This window comes from Herpailurus yagouaroundi, unplaced genomic scaffold (assembly GCF_014898765.1).
Source record: "Herpailurus yagouaroundi ecotype Mexico unplaced genomic scaffold, PumYag 428, whole genome shotgun sequence".
NCBI lineage: Eukaryota > Metazoa > Chordata > Mammalia > Carnivora > Felidae > Herpailurus > Herpailurus yagouaroundi.
Window position 1 is genome coordinate 1,425,979 of NW_024412645.1, and position 18,368 is coordinate 1,444,346.

The following is an 18,368-nucleotide window of genomic DNA, read 5'->3' on the forward strand; positions in this document are numbered from 1 at the left end:
ACCCAGGAACCCCCATTCCAGGACCAGTCACGGGGCCACACGATCTCTGGCTACAGTTACTCCGTGGGACCTCGGCATCCAGATGAGTTGGACCACCGGGCCCCTTAGGCCCCTCCATAGCCCCTCCCTACTCTCAGCACCTCCTCCCTCTCCCAGCCCAGGGCCGGCCCCTTCTAGGCAGGCGCAAGGAAACTGAATCACCAAGGCCACCGACATTTGTGGCAGCGGGGTGCCAGCCAGCATCTATCCCTAGCCAACAGCCCCTGTCCCGTCCCCTGGGCACTCAGAGCTGACTCATAGCTGGACTTTCTGGGGTCCACCCTCTGCCCCCTAACAGGACAAAGAGCCCTGGGTGGGCTGGGAGCCAGAGCAGCAGCCACTAAGCCCTTGCCCCTGTTTCGGTCTCCGTTTTCCCATCTGAACAACGGATGCTCTCTGAGCTCAGAGTTGGGTAAACAACGCACCCCAGAACAGAACAAGCTGTTTCGGATTCCAGGCTCGACTCTGAGCTCTGAAGTGTGCGCCAAGAACCAAGGTGGAATGAATGTCTGGAGCAGGTAGGTGCCCACTGCCAACTGTGAGCCTCTTTCCTGACGTCCGGCTTCCTTTCCTGCGGAAGCTCCTGCCCACTGGAACACGGCTCAACCTTGGCCTGCTGTCTGACAAGCAAGTCCTGATGACCGCAGCCCTGTTCTGAGGAACAAGATCCCAAAGGGGAACCACTTAGCTCGGTCCGCGGCGCCCCGCCGTGGTCAGACCGCGGGATGACAGCAAGCGTCCCCCAAGCCCCATCACAATCACGGGGCAAGGATTAGTACCGTGTCCTCCCCCGACGCTTGTCCCCAGCTTCACTGGAGGGCTGCTGAATCATACGGTTTCTGGTGGGCCCAGGAATCTGCATTTTTACACTTGCCTCTGGTGATTCTGATGCCTGCTGGAGCCTGCAAATAGCTGCTTAATAGCCCAAATTGTAGGGTAAGGGATTTCTAGGTCAAGGACTAAAATAAGGGAGTATTTGGACAGGGTTTCTCTAGGAAGGGTTGTGGGAGAGAAACTGAGCCAGCCAAGGGGGCAACCTCCCTCCTTCCATATTTCCTGAAGAAGAGGAATCAGTGCCACCTAAGAGTTATATTCTTTTTGAGATTCTGTCAGTTTTCCAGTAAGTTTCCTTTAATTAAAAAAATAATAATAATGATTTTAAAGATAGTAAATACCCTGGCCTTCTCAGAGCTGAGCTCCCAGGGAGTGGTAAACAGTGTTTACAACTCCTCCAAGACCGCCACAAAGCAGCTCACCTCCTACCTGCCCTGCCTGGTAAGGGATGGGCTATGAGTAATGAAGATTAGTCAAGATAAGGCCTGAGTGGGCCATGGCAGGATAGAGAGAGCTGCCCATGTTGTGGTGGGAGGCGAGGCAGCAGCTGAGAGCACAGCCCAAAGCAGGGGTTGTGCAGCCTGAGTGCTGGTGGGGGCATTCAGATTAGTTTTGCTTGGGTCCAGAGCCCCAGTTTTTTAACCTGCCTTGACTTGTAGGCAGCAAGATTCTCTATAGAATATTTCCTTGTGCAAAAATGGGAGCAGGGGGTTCCTTCCATATCCCTGGGGTCCACCCAAAAGCCCAGAGCAGCCTCTCCTTGTCCACAGACTCCCAAATCCTTTAGATCCAAGTTCTGCCCATGGGGGGCCCAGGGTACTATGGGAAGCAGGTAATTCAGAGAGGGACTCTGGGTGGCACCAGGGGCAGGAGAACCCATTTCTAGCAACTGTGTTACAGAGGCTGTGAGATAGACCTCTCCTCTGGTCACTGCATGTCCCTAGATAAATCACTGCTAGGACCTCAGTTTCCCATCTGTGATATGATTATGATAGGAGAAGACAGGATTCAGTAGGCAGAGAGGAAAAGATTAGGGCCTGAGGTCCCTGTGTGGGGAAAAACACCTATTTTGGAACAATGCTGGGAGTGTCCAGGTTCCTCTTAAGAGTGTAACAGGCCCCAGCTACTCCACCTCAGGTTTCCCTTCTGGAATTTGACAAAAGACCTAAGTATGGCCATTGACCATCCCTCACCACCAATCAGGAATGGACAACCCAGCACCTAGAACTATCAAGCCAAAAAGGGTAGAACTTGGGAAGGAACAAGGGGGAAAGGAAGGGGGAGGGCTGACCAGAACCTTATAAAACAGGGACCCTTGCCTTATAGTCCTCGGGCATTCACTTTTGAATGTCTCTTCTCTGTAAAGAGAGCTTTCCTATTCTTCTTCCTTTCTAATCTTATATTCTAATAAACTTTTGCCGGCTGTTCATTTTGTGTCCACCTCTTCATTCTTCAAAGCAGTGAGACAACGAATCCTGGGTATTGTGGTAAAAAATCCTGCAACATGATGAGCTGATAAGCATGAACATGCTATGTAAACCCAGGCACCATCGTATAGCTGTGAAAGAGGGGAAGTGGTTTGTCTGGAGGTCTACAGATCTAAGTTAAGGCTAAATACAAACCTGGTCCCCAATCCCCAGGGAGGGCCTCTGTTTATCTCTGTTTATCTCTTATGGTGGGGCCCTGCACCAGACATGATTGTGCTCTCACACACACCCCTTCTCAGGGGACCAGCAGATTGTGCCAGACTAGACACCTAGCCCAGAATCCACAGGTGGGCTGGGCTGGGCAGACCCCTCTCCAGGCTATGGAACATGGGCTGAGAAAATGAGAGGGGGCTGGGAAATTGAACTGGAAAGTGACAAAGCCACTGCTGGGGCCACATTCAGAAGAAGCTGACTGAGGGGGAAGATACAGAGAGTAGGGAGCATTAGCAGAGCTGAAGGAACCTTGAGCCCCAACTTCTGTTTCTCTACCACCCTTGGCTGCCCCTGAGTTGGTGAGCTGGGCTTTTTCAGCAAATAGGCTTTGATTTGAGCAGGACTGAGTAGTCCCTGCTCCTCAGAGCCAAACACATCCTTGACTACAATAATCCCTTTGGAAGGGGTAGATCACACCTAGTACATATGCCCTTGAAAGCCCGTGCAGGAGGCTCTCCCTAGCCTGGCCTGAGACCTGCCACTGCCAGCTGGTGAGGAGGCAGCAGGGTGGTACAGTGGCAAGTGCCCGAGGGCTGGCATCAATGGCTCTGACACCTCCAGGCTATGTGACCTAAGGCAAGCCTCAGGCCTCTCTGAGTCTCCACCCTTCTTTGTCAGGATTATAAAACCAAGGAGCACAGAGCAGGTTCTGAAGCCTCTGAGAAGTGCTCCTGATGGTGACTAAGGTGGGGCAAGGGAACAAACACTCTGGGGTTCTGGGCACATACATTTCACCTTCAAAGCAGGCTGCATATCTTCATTTGGCTTTCTGGTACTTTGACGTTTGTTTCAATATAAGAATTTTTAAATCGCCTACTTCCCCTTCCAATCCAGATGCTAAATATTTGAAACTGGAGCCCTAGGAAGAGGCATATATGTAATATGCAGGTTTGATAACTTTGTAGCGCTGTAGCTCAGAAAGCCCCTCTGAGACAAGCCCCCTTCCTAACCTCGGTGAGGTGGGGCATGTGGGGTGCCTCCTTGGCCTGAACCCCACTTCCTGAGGTTCCCAAGGTCAGCTCGGGGTTCAGGGCCCTCCCACTAACAGGCAAGGTTCTGGGGCCTGGCTGCTGGGGGCTGGGGTGGTACCCTGACTGTGCGTTGGGCAAAGCAGAAGCGAGAGCCCAAGCTCTAGGGTCCTGGGCCTCAGGTTGCCTTTGGGTTCTGCCATATAGTCATAACAACCATGGGAACCCCCAACTTTCAGTGTTTGAGTGGAAGAGCCAGGAGGCCACCACAGGCCAGGTCTGTCTCCTAAGGCACGTCCCCTGCCTGACATTGTGGGTGAGTCACATGTCCTCTTTGAGTACCAATTTCCTTAACTGTAAGGCAGAGATGGAAACAAAAATATCCACAACCTCAGAGTCATGCAAGAAAGTGTCTAGCAAGTACATGCTCCCTAAACAGCAATCACCTTTGCTACAGCCTGCATCACTCCCCCAGCACCCAGGAGAAGGCTCACCCACCTTCCTTTGCTCCCCTGCAGGTACCTCTTCCTTCTGTGTTCCAGCCCCCGGCACTCACTCGCCAACTTGAGGCATCAGGACGCTGGGGCAGGTGCACAAACACTTTAATCATTTCATAGGCAGGGTTTGAGCGTCTCTGCGGAGCCCCCACCAGCTACTATGCCACAGCAAGCACTGGGGCCACCACCATGAAGGTGGAGTTGAGAGCTGGGATCAGGGCTGTAGCCCCTGGGCCACAGAGGTCTCCTTGCAGGGCTTCAATCCCAGAGGGGCAGTTCTCATAGCACCAGTAGCCGGTGACTTCTCCTCCTTGTGTTGAGGAGTCGGAGATGCTTTATACCCTACAGACCATGCATGGCCTTCAAAGGATGCCTGTGTGGCCAGACTGGGCCAGACTGGAGCAGACAGCCCTCCCAGGGAAAGCGCTTGGTTAACTGATCCAGGGTGGATGATAGCTTAGGACCTTCACAAGGGTGGTAGCTGGAATGATCCAGGGGACCCTATCCAAGTGCACATGAGGTAGCAGCAGGGTTGGGCTGTTACAGCGATGTCTGGAGGGAAGGCAGAAGCCCAGGGAGTGGGCAAGGCTGCTGGGGTGAGTGAGCGCAGAAGCTACCAGGTAGCCAGCCTCAGCTCAATGGTTTCTCCATCCTTGGGGGTGTATTCAGCAATACCTGCAGAAACAGATTGAGCAGGGGGGTTAACAGGGAAGAGAATCCTATCCCCAACCTCTTCTTATTGACAAGCACCCTGAGGCCAGGGTCTATAAGATCCACTCAGGGCTTGGTGGTGAGAAAGTGGGAACTATCCAGAGCCGTCTGGAAACTGAAATTAGCTGTAACCTCGGGTCCCTAAGGCCCACAGGCTTATTTTAAGGTGGGGGAGCCCCCCCGGGGGGTATACAGGACAGCATTCTGGATAACTAACACAGGGTGAAAGGAGCCAGAGACCCCTTGACAACACCTGGTGGGCAGGGTCACTGTCTTCATAGTCCCCTGTGGGGCCAATGGGAAGAGGGACTTGCTCAGTGTGGTCTGAAGGAAGAACCAAGACCGTGAGTGAAGTCTCCTTCAGGGCCAGCCTCTGATCACTAGAGACAAACCAGGCTCCAGCACGATACCTGGGTTCAAGCCCCAGCTCTTCACTCATCAGCGGTATGACTTTGAGCAAGTTATTTAACCTCTGTGAGTGCTAGTTTTCCCATCTAAAATGGGGACAATAATGGTATCAACAACCAGGTATTCCTTTTTCCCCATGAGAGGGGGTTCAAGCTGGACTGGAGGGCTAGGGGGTGAGAGATAGAGGACACATGGCCCACATCTGCCTCATGATTGAGTTGTCCCAGGCTACCCTCCCTGCGCCACCCCCTTCCTTCCCCACAGCCCAGCCTCAGTAATTAGAGGCCAGATCTGGGGTCTCCATATGCCACGTCTTTGTTTTATTACTCAATCTTCTCAGAAGCCAGGCAGAGAAAGAGAATGCTTTTTCTTGGACTCCTTCAGAAAGTCCCACATTCTGGAAAGCACTTAGCTCAATTCCTGGCACATGACAGGTGCCCAACAGAAGCTCCAGGTAGCAAGAGCAGGGACAGATGACCCTTAAGAGTCTGCCTGGTGACTGGGGGCTGATGCACAAGGATGCTCATGACAGCTTGAGGTGTAAGAGTTAAAACTGGAGACACCCCAAATATCTAGCAGAAATCAAGAAGCTGCAGCCTATCCATCTCACTCCATGCCCCACCGCAGCACAGAGTGCCAGGGCAGGCCCTGACTGGCCTAAACCAGGTGTGTGGCAATCCTTGCTCTCCAGCCAATGGTGAGTGCAGAACCTGAACCAGCTCCTAGCAACAGGGATGGGTCCAGGAATGTGCCTGTGTCCCAATTCCACCTTTGTCTGCTGGGGGCAAACAAAGTTCTAAAAGGGAGCAGTTCTGGGAAGACATAAGAAGGGTGTGGAAGCCAACAGAGAAAGGAGTATGGAATCACAGGGGAGCAGGGCTGGAGACCAGGTTACACCAGCCCTGAAGTCCTCAGTCCAAGACACTCTGGACTTGGGTCACAACAACCCAATGGATGTCATACAGTGGAAGCTAGTTTGCATCGTGTTTCCTGTTACTTGCAGCTCAAAGCATCCTCGTGAGTGATATATTCTACGTGGCTATTACAAAGGAAGGGGGAAATCTAAATACAGCAACACAGAAAGATGTCTACAATACATTAAGAATGAAAAAAGGGGCGCCTGGGTGGCTCAGTTGGTAGAGCATGTGACTCTTGATCTCAGGGTCATGAGTTCGAGTCCCACACTGAGCACAGAGCTTACTTTAAAATAAACAAACAAACAAACAAATAAAATGTTTAAAAAAAAGAACAAAAATTAAAAAAAATAAGTTGCAAAACAATATACAGGGCTCTGCCATGCAGTATGCTAGCACTAGCCACATGCAGCTATACAGTGTTTGAAATCTTAGTACAGAAAAAGCATGCAAAATGTCACTAATAATTTTACATTGATTATAACTTGGAATGATAATATTTTGGATATATTTGGTTAAATAAGATACATTATTAATATTAGTGTCACCAGCTAGAAAATTTAGAATTACACATGTGCCTTGCATTTTACTTCTGTTGGACAGTATTGCTACAGAGCATGGCTCCATTTTTATGAAAAAATAAACTTATGTATTTAAAAAATTAGGTAGAAAAAATACACCAACAGTTAAAAACAAGAAATAAAAAGCAAAAACAAAAACAAAAAAAAAGAAAAAAGAAAGGAAAAGAAAATATATCAATAGTTAAAAGAAGTTATTTCTGGGTAGCAAATTATAGGTGATTTTAACTTTCTTCTTTTTTGCCTGATTTCCTAGAGTTGCCACAGTAACTTACATAAAAATTCTTAAGCATTCAGTTAAATAACGTACAAGCAACCTTGAGCATCCGTGATTATCTGAGGCTGAGGCCCAGAAAGATTCAGAGGAAGCTGAGGTGTGCTGGCCTCACTGCAACAAGGCTGGATGGGGGAAATGTCCAGAGGTAGCTGGCCACCAGACCTACCCTGTAGCAGTGGGGTGTCAGGGGCTCGGAGGAGCTGCCAGAACTCACGTTCCCCAGCTTCTTTTCCCATCACAGAGGTCAGGAAGGGGCCTGACAAGGTGTTCTGCGTTCCATACCTACCAAAGGGACAAAGAGAGGGAGAAGTGACTTTTGCTTCCACTGACCCAACAGCAGGAGCAGAACTGCCCCCACCAAGAAAGTCCTGGCCTCTCCCTTAGGGCCAGAGTCCTTCCCAGGCCATAGGCCTCACCTCCATGCCTCCTCTGCAGCCCTCTGACACTGCCCACCCAGGGGACTTCACCCCCTCTGCATTGACCAGGACCATGGCCTACAGGAAGGGACACCTATTATATTAACAACTCAGCAGCTGCCCCCTCTCTGGGAGCTGATATTGCAGGGGTGACGGTCAGAAGATGCCAGCCCCATATATAAGATGCCAATGCCCAATGAGAGAGGGTGAAGCCAGCATGCAGATAAAAGCAGGAACATGCGAGATGGAGACACCTGGTGGTGGCATTGGGTCTCTGGTTCTGGAAATTTTATGACTCAGTGGCACTCCCCTCTTCTTGTGGCAAGATTGCTCAGTCTTCTCTCTGATTCTACACACCCCATGCTCCCCGTTACCAGAGAGAGTTGGAGTTAGATTTCTGACCTTTGCAACCAAGAGACTCCTTATTCACACCACCCCCACCCTGAGCTCCTGGTCTCCAACTCTGTGTTTCTCCAGACCACGTGGATGCTGCTGCCAAAGGGATCCTCTTAAATCCATAGGCCATGTTCTTCCTCTCCCCAAAAGGCTTATCAACATTTCTGTCTTAGAGAGGGAGGGTTTTTACAGTTTTAAGAAACAGAAGACCACTCATGGTGACTTAGTCAAAGGGAAAGTGTTATTTGAGGGGGTGTCATGGAGCAGTCCCCATTGCCCTGTCATTCCCTAACTCTATGGGTCCATGTGGCTGCTTGGAGCATGTCTCTCTGTTTCTCTCTCTCTCCTCTCTTTCTCTCAGGAATCTCTCTGCAGTCCAGCTTTCCCTGCCATGCATTCATGTGCCGTCAGACATGGCCTTCCTGCCTGGCCTCTGCACCCAGTTCAGACACCTACTTCCACTAACAGAATTGCTTTTTTGATTAATATCCCTGATGTCTTCTCAGAGGCTTTGGAATTCTGAATTAAAACGTTAAGTTCTTTTATTTATTTATTTATTTTTTCATTTTGATGACATTTTACAGACAGGAAGGCCAGCAGGTTCTGGGTAATCTCAATGCCTGCTGGACTGTGGCCTGCCAAAGGTGCTCGGTGTGTGTGGCCGTCTGGGACTGTGTTGGCTCCCAGCAGTATTGCTGTATGAGCTGCAGGCTACCAGGAAGAGAACTGAGGTGGGCTTAGTAGGTAACTCATCACAGGGAGTAGACCAAGCCCATCTGATAATAAAAATTCTTATTCTTATGAAAGCTAACATGTATTGAGCTTACTAAGTGTGGGACCCTGCATATATAATAAGCATGTTCCATGTCTTCTTTGTGCACTAATTCCTAGGCTCTTTGCATGGGCCCCGTGAGGAGCAGGGTACAGCTGGTGTCTTCAATGGCTCATTGGAAATAACGGGTTCTGGGCCTGTAGCTGGGGAGTGGTGGAGCTGGGATTCCAGTGTGGGTGCTCTGCCTCCAGAGCATGTTTTCATAGCTACAGAACAACGCTGGCCCATGGCTGTCTGTTTCCACTACAGCGTGAGCTATCAGGGTTGGAGAAGGTGGAAGCAGAGCCTGGGCCGGCACCTCTCTTGAGGGAGCCTTCTCTTCCATCCTCGTCCCATCCAAGTTCTGTTTCAGGGGTGTGGGGTCAGGAGGGGGTGAGGGCTGGGAGGTGGGGGTCTCACATGAATCCTCTGAGCTTCTGGGCCTTCTTAAGGACATCTTCCAAGGAGGACCCAGCAGGGACAGAGATGGAGTTTATGTATGGTGGCGAGACACTGGGGACCTTCAGCACGACACGGATGACCTCTTGGGACGGTGAAGGGGTCTCCACAACTGGTTCCAACATGACTATGTCAGGGAGAGAGGAAGGGGCAAGCTGGTGTGAGGGCAAGGAGCCAGATGTTGGTGTTCCTTTCTTCCCTCGAAGACACGGTGGCTCGTCAGAACCTCTTCCTGCCCCTTGGTCCCATCTCAGCCAGCACCACCAGCTGCCATCCCAGCCTCCCTTGTCCCTTAGCCCCCCGGTTCCCCAGCTGCCCAAAGTTGGGCCCCTCACTGGTTTTTCTGCCTCCAGTATCCCCCTTCCCACATAGCACCCCAGAGGGCTCTTTCTAGAACATGCATTTATTTATATGACTCCCCTGTTACCTCTGAAGGTCTCCTCTCTTCATTCTCCTGCCTGTAAGCCCAGCTCATTCTCCCAGACCCTACTCTCTAGTAAGACCTTCCCCAAAATTTCAGTCTTTTCCACCTCGGTGCCTGTTCTTGCTGCCTCCTCTCTCCTCTGCCCTTGCTACCTTCTTCCTCCACTAGCAGATCCCACTCTCCAACTCAAGTCCGTCTCCCAGATGAAGCCCTGATTCAAGCTGCTAATTGGAACTCATTACGATGTATCAGAGCTACCCAAAATGTGTCTCTCGCATTCATTCATTCAAACATTTCTATATCGGGCATCATGCAAGGGGCTGCAGATTCATGGCCCACCCAGAGCTCTCTATTTGGTATCTCTCTCCTCATACTGTGGCTTTCTAGAAGCTGTGACTGCATCTTAGCTGACAGTATGTCCCACGTGCACCCCCAAACCCCCGTTGACTCAGCAAATCAGGACTAAGCAACTTCCCTTCCCTGAAACATGCAGACTTCAGGAAGGGCCCTGCAGACTGAAAAGAACAGGGCTCCCCTGAAAGGCCTAGCTACCTCTTGGTGCCTCACAGTCTGGGGAGATGAGATCCACATAGCTCTTGCCATTCAGGACAGGTAGCAGCTGGGAAATCATGAGAGCGTTCTGGAAGGCCCCATCCTGCACACTGGCCAACAGAGCAGCCCTTGCCTTAAGGCACGCTGTGCCCAGCTCCACCCCAGGCATGGAGGACTTCATCAGTAACTGGTGACAGAACGGGGAAGAGAAGGAAGAGGTGAGGTGGGTCAGCTGGCATGGAGGGGGCAGGTCTTCCAGCCTCTGACCAGGCCTCCTCCCACCAAACACCAGGGTGGGCTATGGCCCCAAGCTCTCCTTCCTACCTGTAGTGCCAGAGGGGTGCTGTAGACATTTCCAAAGTAGCCCTCAGGGGTCTGGGCCTTTAGGATCTTCTCTCGTATGTTCTCAATGGCCCGGGTGATCTGGTGTTTCCGATTGGGGTTGAGGTTGGAGTGCTCTAGACAGGTGAAGGCCAAGCCTGCCATGGCCACTGTGTCTGCAGGGGACAGAGCCAATTGGGGTCAGACCAGGCAGGGCCCTGGGGCAATAGGTGACCACCCAAGGCCTCGAAGAAGGGCCATAATCAGATCAGCAGTTTAGAAAGTTTTCACCAGCTAAAGGGAACAACTCAGTCCAGTGTGCCTAGAGTTTGCTCAGTTTGGCCACTGTAAGTCCAGAGTCCTGGAAGCCCCTTAGTTCCAGGCAAATGGGGATGATAGGTCACCCTACCCCTGTCTATTATTTAAGGGTTAGAGGTTAGGGAGAGAACCTGGAGGAGAGAGATCCAAGAGGACTTTATCTTACACCACTCATTCCCAAACCTGCCTGCCCTTTGAAATCACCTGCGAAGTCTGGAACTCACTGATAGCTGGGTCTACCTCCAGCTAGATTTAATAGGTCCAGGGAGCTTCCTGGGCCCCAAGGTGATTACTGTGTCCACAGTGGTTTTTCTACAAGCCTCGGGCAGAGAAAGCTTCCTACTGCCTTCTCTCTGGGGCACCTCCTTGCCCTCCCAACCTACTCCATCCTACCCCCACCCTATGCGAGGCACACACACTCACTCACAGAATGCCAGAACTGAAAGAGACCCTGAATCACAGTGACAAGAAAGGGCACTGGAAGCCCAAGGTCACATAGTGAGGTAGCAGTTCCAAAATCCACGTCTCAGGCTTCCAAGCTCATATAATGACAAGATCATAACTATGTATCCAGAACTTCTCTGTGCCAAGCACCAATCTAAGTCCTTTATTTATAAGGCACTTGTATCAAGATACTGCTGGGAGGTTATTTTACAGGAGAGGCTGAACCAGAAAGGCCAGCTGGCTTGCCCAGGGTGTCCTATAATCAGTGTGTGTGACAGAGCAGGGGTCAGGATCTCAGTTCAGCTCCAACACTGGCTCACAACCACTGTACCACACTCAAGAGTCCTCACCATTTCACTCCTAAGGGACTCATGAGGAGGGGCCCCAAGGAAAGGTGATCTTGGGCCAAGGGGTAGAGGCCCTCAGTTGGGGCTGGGGACTGGAGGAGTGCCAGCCTGGCTTTAGCAGGGTCTAGCCCACTCACCCACAGAGAGGTGGCCCTGGTGGAGATGCTGTTCATGTTCCACGGCATACAGGAGCTTTCCCACCACACTGTCATGGAGCCGCTTCTGGTGAACACACAGGGCCAGGATGCCCAGGCCATACTGATAGTAGCTGGTGTGGGGCTGGCCTTTGTTATTGTGTCCTGGGAGGGAGAAAACCATGGGGCAGGGACTTCATACCAGGCCTGAGGGGTTGCCTCTCTGCCCACTCCCAGCAACCAGCCCAGCCGGCACACAGGACCCCCTTGCCTATGCTTCCTGACACCCTCCTTTGGGTCGCGAGATCCTTCATTCCTTCATTCCCTCAATCCGTTCTTGCTGAAGATCCACTACGTGTCAGGTGCTGTGCTCAGAGTGATGACCAAGCCGGTGGTGACCGGCCAGGCACAGCACAGCCAGGGTCTCCAACAGTAACACAACCTGTACTCATGACAGCATGATTAGTACTGAAATGTGGACCGAGGTCTCTGGGGCCATATGGTAGAGGTCTTTGACTAGCTGGGGAGTCAGAGCAGGATTCTCTAAGACAGTGATGCTGGGATGGTGGGCGGGGGGGGGGGGGGAGCTAAGGTGGAGCAGGAGTAAGCTAGAAGGGGAGGGAAATCTTCTAGATTGAGAAAACATATATTAAGACCTTGATCTGCAAGCTAAGAGATCAGTGTGGCCAGAGCCAGAGGGGCAGGTGAGTGGGTGAGCCAGAGAATGGGAGAGCAGGTCTTAGAGAGGAGAAGAAGGGCAGACAGACTGGGCTTGAGGTGCTGTGGACACAGCAGTGGGCAGCCTGTGCAGGGTTTGAGCAGGGCTAATAACATCAGATTTACATTTAAAATGCTTGCTCTGGCTGTCATTTGCCGGGCCGAATCAGGAGGCAAGACAGTTGGCAGAGAGAGGCTGAGGAGTAAGTAGTACAGGGGCTGTGCCAGGGGTCGACAGTCAGGTCAGTCATGGTGGCTGAGCAGTAGAACTTGTCAACAGAGTATATGTAGAGTGCAGGAAAGGCTTGATCAAGGAGGGCAACTGCAGCAGGCCTACGCCTCTAGGTGGATAGTGACACGGGCAGAATGGGGGGTAGGAAAGAAGCCTGAGGAGAAAACCCAAAGTTCTGACTTAGGTGCTTCCCCACAGAATACTACCTGATGAGCCCCACCCCCCAACACTTGGCAGACCACATCCCCCTCACCAATGGCCTTTTTCTCGTCCTCCAGGAACCGCTTCAGCTGCGAGACCAGCCTGTCCCCCTTGCGGCCCTCAACAAGCTCACAGTTAGCCCTGAGAGCTAGCAGGTAGAGGGCCAGCTGGCCCATGGAGGGCTTGTCCTGGTAGTCACTGTTGTCATTGTTGAAGGTAAGCCTAGGAAAAAGCCAGTTAACAACACTTCTGTAAGAAAGTGCCACCCTCTCAGTTGGTTAAGCTTCCGACTTTGGCTCAGGTCATGATCTCATGGTCCGTGAGTTCGAGCCCCGCGTCGGGCTCTGTGCTGACAGCTCAGAGCCTGGAGCCTGTTTCAGATTCTGTGTCTCCCTCTCTCTGACCCTCCCCCCGTTCATGCTCTGTCTCTCTCTGTCTCAAAAATAAATAAACGTTAAAAAAAATTTAAAAAAAAAAAAAAAGAAAGTGCCACCCTGGTGAGCCTGGCTTGGGGCACTCCCCTCAACATCATAAAGTAAAAAAAAACCTAACAATAAGAAACTTTGAACTGCCCAAAGCAGATGTAATCAGCTGTGCAAGTTGTAAGGTGCATGCCGCACATATTTCATAAAGATGAAAAATTAGACTCAAGGACAAACCCTGAGGGTTCTCACATCCAAATGACCTGTGCTTACCCCACCATTTTGATCACACTTTGCCTACACAGTCTTCCCTTTCTTCCCTCTCCCTGCCCTGCATCCACTCTTTGAGAGGGAGTCCAAGCAGGACAGGCTTCATGGTGTTCCTGATCCTTCACCTCTCATTCAAACTCCCACAGTGAGCCTCAGAACAGGTCTTCCTTAATGCCCCTGGAAAGGGAGCACAGAGTTAGATGCTGCTAGATGCTGCTTCTGGGCTTAGTATGGAAGATTGCAGTCATGAATTAGTGATGTCTGCCTTAGCATGGGAGGGAAGCACAGACGGATGCTGCTTCTGGGCTCAGTATGGGATGGGGGGCAGAGGGGGAACTGTGGTCATGGATTAGTGATGTCTGCCTCCAATCTGGTCAAGCCAACCCCATTCTACAGATGGAGAAAGTGCCAAAGGAGACAAACTTGCCCAAAATCTCCCAACAAATCAATGGCAGCCCAAACGAGAATATAGTTCTCCTGTCTCTTAGGATGTGGAGCAAGGTGTGGGGAGAGGAGAAGAAAGTGAACAGCAATACCCCAGGAGGCTGCGCTGGTAACTGAGTTTGAGGATGTGCAGATAGAAGGCCTCCCTGGCCCCGGCCTGCAAGCTGGAGAGGCGCAGACCCACGTAGATACTGGGGTTCAGGTGCTCCAGAGACAGCCAGTCCATCCAGGGCAAGAGGCGCTGGCCCAGCCTCTCCACCAGCTTGCTATCCACCTGTGGTATTTCTTAGGAAAGAGAACAGACCAAGTGAGGTCACAAGGCTAGGCCACCAGCAAGGAACTGCTTTTACCTTACCAGGGCCTTCTCCGGGGTATAAACAGCTCTACTCCCTCTCCATCCAGTACACACCCTACTTGTATGGGGAAATATGGCTGTAATAAAAGGCAGTATGTAAATAGGGGAAAGTAGATTTCCCAGAAGAGCAGTTGGAGTGGGCCAGGGAGAGGTGGCGGGCTGAGGGCAGAGGAAGCTGGTACCGGGCAACCAGTCTGCCATCAGGAGTAACAGAGAATGGAGGCCAAGCGGTGTGATATGCCCCAGCCACTGTGCCCGACCTCACTTGGTCCTCATGCCAGCCCTGTGGCATAAGTACTGTCATCATTGCTTTGCACAAAAGAGGAAACAGCCATTCAGAATCAGGTTGTGTCTTCCAGAAGGTTGCACGGCCAAGGATAAACCTGCCTACAAAACCCCTGTTCTCTGGTGCTTGGCTAAATTCACATTCTATCCATTTACACAAACTGCAACCCACATGCAGAACATGTTACATACCCAATTTTAAAACTCTGCTGGCTGCCTATGGCTAACTGGGGCTCTCCTGGTGAGCTTCCTCTGTATAGATCTCAAAATAATGCTTTTCCTATCACATCTGTTTAGGTGAAGGGGACCTGAGATTGAGGGGTGAATCCTTGGAAAGCCATCATCGTTTACAACCATTTCTCTGTGTGCTTTGGGATTTGCCTGAAACTGTGTAACCAAAATGCTGACATACCAGGGGAAGCCTCAGGGATATTTTCTAGCTCCAGCTGACTGCTGCCTTCTGCCCTTAGGGAAGGAAACTTGAGCTCAGTAGGTGGCCCTGGAGGCACTTTGGACTTTTCCCCATTTACTGCCTCCCAGTTGCTGTAGGGCTCCAGCTACTTCCACTGGGCCACATCTCAGGATGCTGGGCAGGCCACCCCTCCCAGGAGATTCAGCAATGGAACTGCCAACCAGAGCTCTTCACCTGCCTCTTGGGCCTTCTGATACGAGGACAGGGTTCCTCTCATACAGGCCCACCTTTCTTGGTTTGGGTCCCACCATTTTTTTTTTTAAAGTAATCTCTACCCTCAACGTGGGGCTCGAACTCACGACCCTAAGATCAAGAGTCCCATGTTCTACAGACTGAGCTAGCCAGGTGCCTAATGGGTCCCACCATCTTATGCCTCTTTTCCCAAAAGTCACAGGTATTTGTTGCTACCTGTGGAGGTGGTGAGGGTAAGGGGTAAGGGTGACTTTTCTTTCTCTTTCTCTTTCTCAGTGCCTTTCTGTATCTGCTTCCATTTCTGTAGGTATTTCCCTCATTCTCTCTGGATCTGTCTTAGTCTCTACCTCTTTCAGCCTATCTCTCTGGTCATCTATCTCTCTGTAACTCTCTTTCCCTCTCTCTTTTCTTCAAACTGGTAGGGGAGCCTCACCCCCACTCCAGGCTTTGACCTCCAGCAGATGAGTCAGCCCTGGGGCTACAAGTGATAAAAAGAGGAGCCAGAGCTATAAAGAGAGGCTGATAACCACGATTCAGCCTCCTTAAAAGGAAGGAGCCAGGCAGATTCACCTCAGTAATAAAAGTGGCACTGGGCAAGCTCCCTCCCATGGTGCCTCCTGCTCACAGGGCCACCCAGCATTGCCAGCTGACTGGCTTTGACATTCAGAAGCATAGAAGCCTACCCTGGGCAAGCATTAGTGCAGCATCCTTGTCAATTTCACAACTGCACAGAGCTTTAAGCTGGTAAAGCAGATGTTATGGGATCCTTCACACCACACCAAGGAGGAAGGCCAGGAAGCATTCTTAGACCATTTTGCAGGTGAGGGAATGAGGGTTGAGCAGGTAAGTGGCTCAGCAGTAGTGGGCTGTACCCCCAAACCCTGCTCAGGGCTTCTGTCTTGACTATGGGCCCACTATTGAATGGTTCATGCCCAGTGAGGATGAGGACTGGGTCCCAGGTCTCCCCTGGGGACTATCTAGACAGGAACCAAGATCCAATAGTGAGGGGTCTGGTTGCACTTATGGAACACAGGTTGGAGGCTCCTGGTGCTCAGGGAAGACCCTGGCCTGGAATTCTGAGAACTGAGTCCAACAAAGCCCCGACAGGTCACCGGGCTCCTCCAACCCTTGACAGACTCATCTGTCACTTGGACATGACTGAACCTGCCTCTCGATTTCTCCAAAGATCACAAGAGACACTGGGAGTGAAAGCATACTGCACAGTGTAAGGCTGTGGGCAGAATATAAGGAGGGAGGAGAGGTGGGTAGCCCCAAAACACAGAGGCTTCCCTGCCTGCCTTCTGCTTTCTGCCCATCGCCAGTGCACAAATAGCCCCAGGCCTGTGTGCTCAGACTCCCAAGGGTTCCCAGAGAGACTCCTGGGGACACGGGCACACAGAGCTGAAGCAGCCAGGCTCCTATGCTAGTATGCAAATGCCTTGCCATGACCTGCCACCTGTGCCTCTCTCGGGCTTGTCTCCTGTAACAGTGTCTGCATACTAGCTTCCCTCTGCCTGGGATGCCCGTTCTACCCCCCAAACACACTCCTTTTCTTGCCAGCTCCTTTTCTTCCTCTGGGCCTCAATCCCCCTGTCACCCCTGGTCCTCGGAAATCCTTCCCTGAATGCTCTTCCTGAATCAGTGGCCCCCAGCTCTCCACCTCCATGCCTGGCTCACTTCCTTTGGTGCTTACCACGGCCCCCAAATACAGCACTGATTTGTCTCTTGACTTCTTTTGTCTGTCCCCTTTACTAGAACAGATGGACTAGGAAGACAAGGATGGGACCTGTCTTGCTCCTTGTTCTTTCCCCAAAGTCTAACACTGCACTGACACAGAGAAGTCTTAGTCAATGCATGTTGAATGAATAAATAAACCCATGAGTGAATGAATGGGAGCATTTTTGTATGGTGGGCTATCAGACATACACAGTTGACCCTTCAACAACACATGTTTGAACTGCATGGGTCCACTTATATGTGAATTTTTCTTAATACAGTACAGTACTTTAAATGTATTTTCTGTGGTGCCTGGGTAGCTCAGTCACTTAAGTGCCTGACTCTTGGTTTTAGCTCAAGTCATGACTTCACGGTCTGTGGGTTCAAGCCCCAATCTGGCTCTGCACTATCAATGCAGGGATTCTCTCTCTCTCCCTCTCTCTCTGCCCCTCCCCTGCTCACACTCTTTCTCTGTCTCAAAATAAATAAACTTAAAAAAAATGTACTTTCTTTACCTTGTGATTTTTTTTGTTTTTAATATTTTTTTAATGTTTATTTATTTTTGAGACAATGCGAGAGACAGAGTGCAAGCAGCGGAGGGGCAGACAGAGGGAGACACAAAATCGGAAGTGGGCTCCAGGCTCTGAGCTGTCAGCCCAAGGCCGACGCAGGGCTCGAACTCATGAACTGTGAGATCGTGACCTGAGCCAAAGTCGGACGCTTAACTGACTGAGCCACCCAGGTGCCCCTACCTTGTGATTTTCTTAATAATATTTTTTTCTAGCCTACTTTATCATAAGAGTTCAGTATATAATACATATAACATACAAAACATGTGTTAATTGACTGTTTACCTTATCAGTAAGGCTTCTTTCCAGTCAACAGTAGGCTATTGGTAGTTAAGTTTTAGGGGAGTCAAAAGTTATACGTGGATTTTTGGCTGCATGGAGGGTTGGCAGCCCTAACCCACGTTTTTCGAGGGTCAACTATAACTAATATCATTATAGTGTGTCAAACATTGAGGTCCAGCTAAGTCCCAACTGTTAATGAAGCCCAAAGGGGCAGATACAGTGCACCCTCCCACACACCCCAGCCTACTTCCCCAGGTATTATATAATCAGGGGCTTGGACATTATAGTCCTCCCTCCTAAGGACCCAGGAGGAAAGAGGCGCAGGATAGATCTGGTTACTCACCACAGATATCAGCGAGAGCCCCCAGGCCCCCAAGCAGGAAGAGGAGGACTCCAAGGTGCCCCATGGCAGGAGCAGGTGGGTGAGCAGCAGGCGGGAAGCTGGACAGACTCCTAGGGCTGGTCTTGCAGAGGCTTTCCGAACCACAGCCGGTCACGGCTCTAGAAGAGGCAGCTTCCTGTCACTGATTAATCCCTCCACGCCAAGCAGCAAACTGCTAAGTCAACAGAGAGAAAGAGGAAAAGATCTGTAGCTGAGGGAAAAGGAAGGGCAAAGAACAGAGGAAGGAAGGGCAGAGCAGTCTTCCTGGAGGTAGGGAACGG

General features: G+C 51.1%; 1 protein-coding gene across 2 annotated transcripts in view; it reads right to left on the reverse strand.

Annotated features, from left to right (window-relative positions):
• Positions 1 to 4,126: 4,126 nt before the first annotated feature.
• Positions 4,127 to 18,368, reverse strand: part of TCN2 (transcobalamin 2) — a 14,687-nt gene continuing 445 nt past the window's right edge. The window contains exons 2-10 of one of the 2 annotated variants that reach the window (XM_040463957.1): positions 18,049 to 18,259; positions 13,927 to 14,119; positions 12,751 to 12,920; positions 11,552 to 11,713; positions 10,309 to 10,481; positions 9,985 to 10,171; positions 8,970 to 9,135; positions 7,093 to 7,208; positions 4,127 to 4,713 (exon numbers count right to left, since the gene is read on the reverse strand). In XM_040463957.1, coding sequence (XP_040319891.1) covers positions 4,652 to 4,713; positions 7,093 to 7,208; positions 8,970 to 9,135; positions 9,985 to 10,171; positions 10,309 to 10,481; positions 11,552 to 11,713; positions 12,751 to 12,920; positions 13,927 to 14,119; positions 18,049 to 18,112 — 1,293 coding nt within the window. In that variant the 5' untranslated portion in view covers positions 18,113 to 18,259 and the 3' untranslated portion in view covers positions 4,127 to 4,651. Of the gene's footprint in view, positions 4,714 to 7,092; positions 7,209 to 8,969; positions 9,136 to 9,984; positions 10,172 to 10,308; positions 10,482 to 11,551; positions 11,714 to 12,750; positions 12,921 to 13,926; positions 14,120 to 18,048; positions 18,263 to 18,368 lie in introns of both variants that reach the window. The other variant, XM_040463956.1, reaches the window with a different exon arrangement.